This window comes from Neophocaena asiaeorientalis, unplaced genomic scaffold (assembly GCF_003031525.2).
Source record: "Neophocaena asiaeorientalis asiaeorientalis breed wild unplaced genomic scaffold, Neophocaena_asiaeorientalis_V1.1 scaffold134, whole genome shotgun sequence".
In the NCBI taxonomy this organism is placed as follows: domain Eukaryota; kingdom Metazoa; phylum Chordata; class Mammalia; order Artiodactyla; family Phocoenidae; genus Neophocaena; species Neophocaena asiaeorientalis.
Genome location: NW_020185339.1, coordinates 23,422,538 through 23,427,337, shown reverse-complemented (window position 1 = coordinate 23,427,337; position 4,800 = coordinate 23,422,538). Strand labels below are relative to the sequence as shown.

At 54.6% G+C, this 4,800-nt stretch overlaps 1 protein-coding gene across 1 annotated transcript in view; it reads left to right on the top strand.

Moving 5' to 3' along the window:
* The first annotated feature begins 33 nt into the window (after window positions 1-33).
* LRP1 (LDL receptor related protein 1) overlaps window positions 34-4,800 on the top strand; it is an 80,172-nt gene continuing 75,405 nt past the window's right edge. Inside the window, exon 1 of the mRNA XM_024736604.1 lies at window positions 34-473. Within this exon, the coding sequence (XP_024592372.1) occupies window positions 407-473 (67 nt within the window). The 5' untranslated portion in view covers window positions 34-406. The remainder of the gene's footprint in view (window positions 474-4,800) is intronic.

Here is a 4,800-nt window from a genome sequence, read left to right as displayed (position 1 = left end):
CTCCATCAGGCCCCTTCCGAAGGCTCCCCCACCCGGTCCACGCCCCCCACTCCCCCACCCCGCCTCCTCCCAATTGTGCATTTTTGCAGCCGGAGGCGGCTCGGAGATGGGGCTGTGAGCTTCGCCCGGGAGGGGGAAAAAGAGGAACGAAGAGGAAAGCCGGGGGTGAAGGGTTTGGATTTGGGGGCAGAGGGTGCACCCCCGTCTGCAGGCCCTCCCCAAGGGGCTCCGAACTCTACCTCTTCACCCAGACCCCTGGTGAGCTTTGCTGAAGGATAGGATAAGAATAGAGGAGGAGAAGGGAGGAAGGAGGAAAAGGGGGGACCCCCCAATTGGGGGGGGGCGGCGACGGCGAAAAGTAACAGGACCAGAGGGCAGGGGGCTGCTGCTTGCATCAGCCCACACCATGCTGACCCCGCCGCTGCTGCTGTTGCTGCCCCTGCTCTCAGCTCTGGTCGCGGCCGCTGTCGATGGTGAGTGAGATTCCGCGGCCCCCTTGGACCCCTGGGGACACCCACTCCCCAGCCCCCACTCCTGCGTTCGGATGGGAAAGGGAGACGCGGGAGGGGGTGCCTTTTGTTATCCCAGTCCAGCTGACACAGCAGCGGCCTGACTGGGGGTGGGGATGGGGGTCCAATTTGGAGGATAGGGGCCCCGGGCAAATGATGCTTCTGGGACCCCCCCAGCCCAAACAAAGACCAGAGGCCTGGGAAGGGAGAGGAGGGATCCCCTTTTTTCTGATCCTGACATCTAGAGGCCTTCTTTTCCTATCTCTGGTGGGGGAGGGCCTCTGCCTCCCCTACATCCTCCACCCCCCCACACAACACATCTGAATTGTAAAGGAATCCGGATTTGCTGTTTACTGGCTGCAAAAGGGGGCGGGGGTCCTTTTGCAATGGCCTCTGCATCTGGAAGGGTAGCCGGGTCAGGGGTGCCCCGCTGCGCAGAGGGCAGGCAGGACAGGGGGGATGGCTGTGGTGGGGAGAGAGAGGGCCACGGGAGGGCCCCCTGCTTGGGTGTGGAATCTGGGCCCTTGGAGACCGGGCTTGAAGGCCTGGGTCCAGGATCCAGCGGGCTGCCAGCCTGGGTTCCGAAATGAGCACTTCCCCCTCTCAGGGCCTCTGTCAGTAGCCTGGAAAGGGCTGTGTTGGGGGGTGTAGCGGGTGGGGGAAGGCGAAGCTATATGACTTTGAATTTTCCTTCTTAATTCCTGGGAGCTTTGAGATGAAAAATGTTAGATGTCATCATTGGGGAAGGGGACTGGAGAATGGCCTGGAATGCTGAGGTGGGAGGGTGGAGGAAGGCTGCTTTCTCCCTGACTTCTGGTCTGATCACAGTTTGTACTGGAAGGAGAGTTGGAGGCTGGATGGGGTTATGGCTATGCCCCCACCCCCTAATTCCCTGCTCCTTTGGTAGATGTGTTTGTTTCTCTCCAGCATTTCCCCTCCTCCCCTCATACGCACACACTTTGTAGTCTGCAGTTAGGTTTGGGCTAGAGCCGTGTCCTTTTGGAGAAATGGGGGGCCCTCTTGCCTTTCTTTAATGTCAGCGATTTTCCCTCTTACTTGTGAGTCACTGGTTCAAGTCTTGCTCAAGCTTTGAGCTGGGGTCATGGGGTTGGGCTGGGCTGGGCCCCTGATTTGGAAGGGGTGGGATCTCATCCCTTCCCGTCATTTTAGTCCTCTCATCCAGGGAAAAATCTGGACCCAATACCATCATGCACCCCTCCTCCATCTTCTAAATTTTGCCAGATTGTGATTGGGAAAGTTTTTCTCTGAAACCAGACTATCTCTCTCTCTCTCTCTCTTCCCCTCCCCACAACTTGCTTCAGTGGGGGGAGGGAGGTTAAGGGGTCAGGAAGTAGCTGTGCCCAGAAAGACAATATATTCAGTAGCTCTCAGTTATGCCGTCTTGGGGACTCTGTCCCCCTACCTCCCACCCCACATCAATTATCTGCCCAAGAGGAGGAAAGAGGCTCTGCCCTGAATACCCTTCAGACCAGCCCTTGCCCATGACTTCCTCAGTTATGCGTGTTGTTTCCTCTTGTTCTCAGCCCTGTGAAGTGAGAGGGGAAACTGAGGCAGAGAGATTTGGGTACAGCAACTTCTGGGAGGGATAGAAAAAAATTTTGAGAGTGACCCATCAAGAGCCCCACGATGGAAGGCAGAGGGAAAAGGGGGGTCTCTGTGGAGAGCAGAAAAAGTCCCCGGCCTGGTCAGGAATGGCCCCAGGGAGCTTCACCCCCAGGGTTCCAAAGCGGTTCTATCTGCCACACCAAGTTGGTGGGTGGTGAGTGGAAGAGGGAGACTGGATGTGTTTTCCTTAATGGTCTCCCACGCTTTTGTAAGTTTCCACCCAGTCCACAGCTGTAACCCCAGCTCAAACCAAACTCTATCCAAAGTCCTGGAGAGAGGACCCCTCCCCAAACACCCATACTGTGCTCACCTTAAGAATGGGAATAGTGAATCATCGGTTCTACCCCATTCTGGGGAGTGGGAAAGGGAAACTGCACAGACCTGTAGGGCCGATGTTGTCCAGGACAGCCTACGGATTCCTCTATCCCCACCCCTGCCCTCATGTCTCAGGCCCACAGACACGGAACTTTCTCCTTCGTTTTCTGGAGAAGGGCACGTCCTGGCTCCAGCTTACCTGACTCAATGTCTAACCTTCCTTTCTGCTGCTATCACAGACCTTGCTGCTTTCCCTCCAGGGGAGCAGCCCTAGGGTCCTTCTCTACCATTTCTGCCTTCCCTGCTATGCCTGAACCCAATCCCCAGGGTCCCCTTCTCTTTGGGGAGCAATGTCACTCCCTGCTAGTAGACAGAATTGAGTATACTTGCTACCTGGGAGGATGGAGAAACAGATGGAATGGGGAATGGGAAGAGGAGTTATTGAGGTTCCTGCTGAGATTAGGAACATTTTATAGTGGAGAGGGCTGGCTGCCTCCCTCTCTCCTACCCATCTCCACGTACCCCCTCGAGCCAGTGTATTACCATTTATCAGACAAGCTGGACAGTTAAGTGAGTTATGAGACTGAGTTGTTTGCCTTCTGGCTCTCTGAGAGATGCTTCCAAACTCCTTTCTCCCCTGGTCAGACTCAGATCTTGGACATCTCCCCTCACCCTCGTCTTTCAAACCAGGGATGTGTGGGATGTTGATTTGGGGATGGAGGGATATTTTGATGTTTGAGGCTGCTTCTCAAGACTTCCTTTTCTCCTAATCTTGCTCCCCCTTCCTCCATTTTCTCTATATTTTTTGCCCCCAACCACTCCCCATCACTGGGCCTCTTAAGGACGTCAGCAGGGGCTCTGGCCAGAGCCAGATCCTGTCCAAATCCCCGGAACTTTACAAAACTCCTTCCTTACCTTTGGGAAGCCCTTCCTTACCTTTGGGAAGCCCTTCGTTACCAAGTCTAACTTTCTTTCCTCTTGCTGTAGTCTCAGCCTTTGCATATCAAAACCCCAAACCTAAGGTTTATTCCCCTCAGTAGTTTCCTCTCAGGGCACCGCCCCCCTCCCCAACCCTCTATGAACTCTCCAGCATTCAAGTCCTCCAACTCCGGATGGGGGCTCCTTGCCCTTTGGGAATCTGAATGCAGTTGAGTGGGACCATGCAAGCTGTCCCTGACCTGGTGGAGCTGGGTGCTGGGTGTGGGTGTTTGAAGAACCTAGACCCATGCCCCTGTGTTCAGTCCCAGATTTCAGCCTGGTTAGCAGGATCCTGCATTGTTTGGAGAAGGAAGCAGTTGGCTCCGGATTGCTTCCGGTGCGGTGGCCCCAGGCCCCAGTGTAAAACCTCCCTGAGAAAGAGGTGAGGGACAGTGAGGGGAGGTATTTATCCCTCTTGCACCCCCAGGGAAGATGAGAATCTCCTGGAGGCCTTGGCTTCCCTGTTGAAGAGCTTCAGTCTTCCTTCCTCCCACCCTCCCAATTCTGTGGGAGGCAGCGGCCCCTATTCTGAGTCTCCCTTGGGTCAGGTACTGCTAGGGCAGAGACTCTCTTGTCCAAGTCAAGGTATATGCTTCCCCACCCTGAGTTTCAGGGATGTTCTTCTCCGGGGTCATCCCAAGACAACTGTGTCGTTGTCTTGGCAACCTCTCAGCTGAGACCCCTTCCCTGGTTTTTGCCTCCGTCTGTGTATCATTGGTGTGTGCTCTCTTGGCCTCAAAGAACCTCTGTCTCTCATCCTCTCATCTCTCTTACCTCATCCTTTGTGACATTCTTTGTCCTGTCTCTCTCAGTCTCTGTATCTTGCTTTGTCTCTGTCTGTCTCCATCCACCTCCATCCAGGCCTCTTGGTATCTTGAAAGCTACCTGGGAGCAGAAGTCTCTCCTGGGCTTTCCCACGTGCTCGCCATTTTGGAGTTATTCTTCCCCTCCCAGGCCAAGCTTGGAGTATCCAGTTCGGCAGTGAAAGTTCTCCCTCCACTTTCCTCCAAGTTCCTCTCTCTTCTTCCCCCTCTACTAATTTTGGAGAGAATGTTTCTGGAAGAAGGGAACTTGATACCCTTTGTGGGTTGAGTAAGAGAGGGAGTGCCGATAATTCAGAAAGGAGGAGGGAGGTTAGACTTCTGGCAGAACTTCCTCATAACCTGAGAACTGGAGAAAGGTGTGAGGAATGGGTCAGGAGCTTAGAGCTTTTCCTTCTGCAGCGCATAAGCTGTGTGTGTGTGTTGGGGGGTAGGTGGGAAGGCCTTCTAAAGGCCTGGTGAGAGATATGCGGACCTCTGGAGACATTCAAAGGGTCTGATTTTACTTGTGGGGAAAGGAAAAGATGGTGGGCAGGTCAGGCTAATGTCCT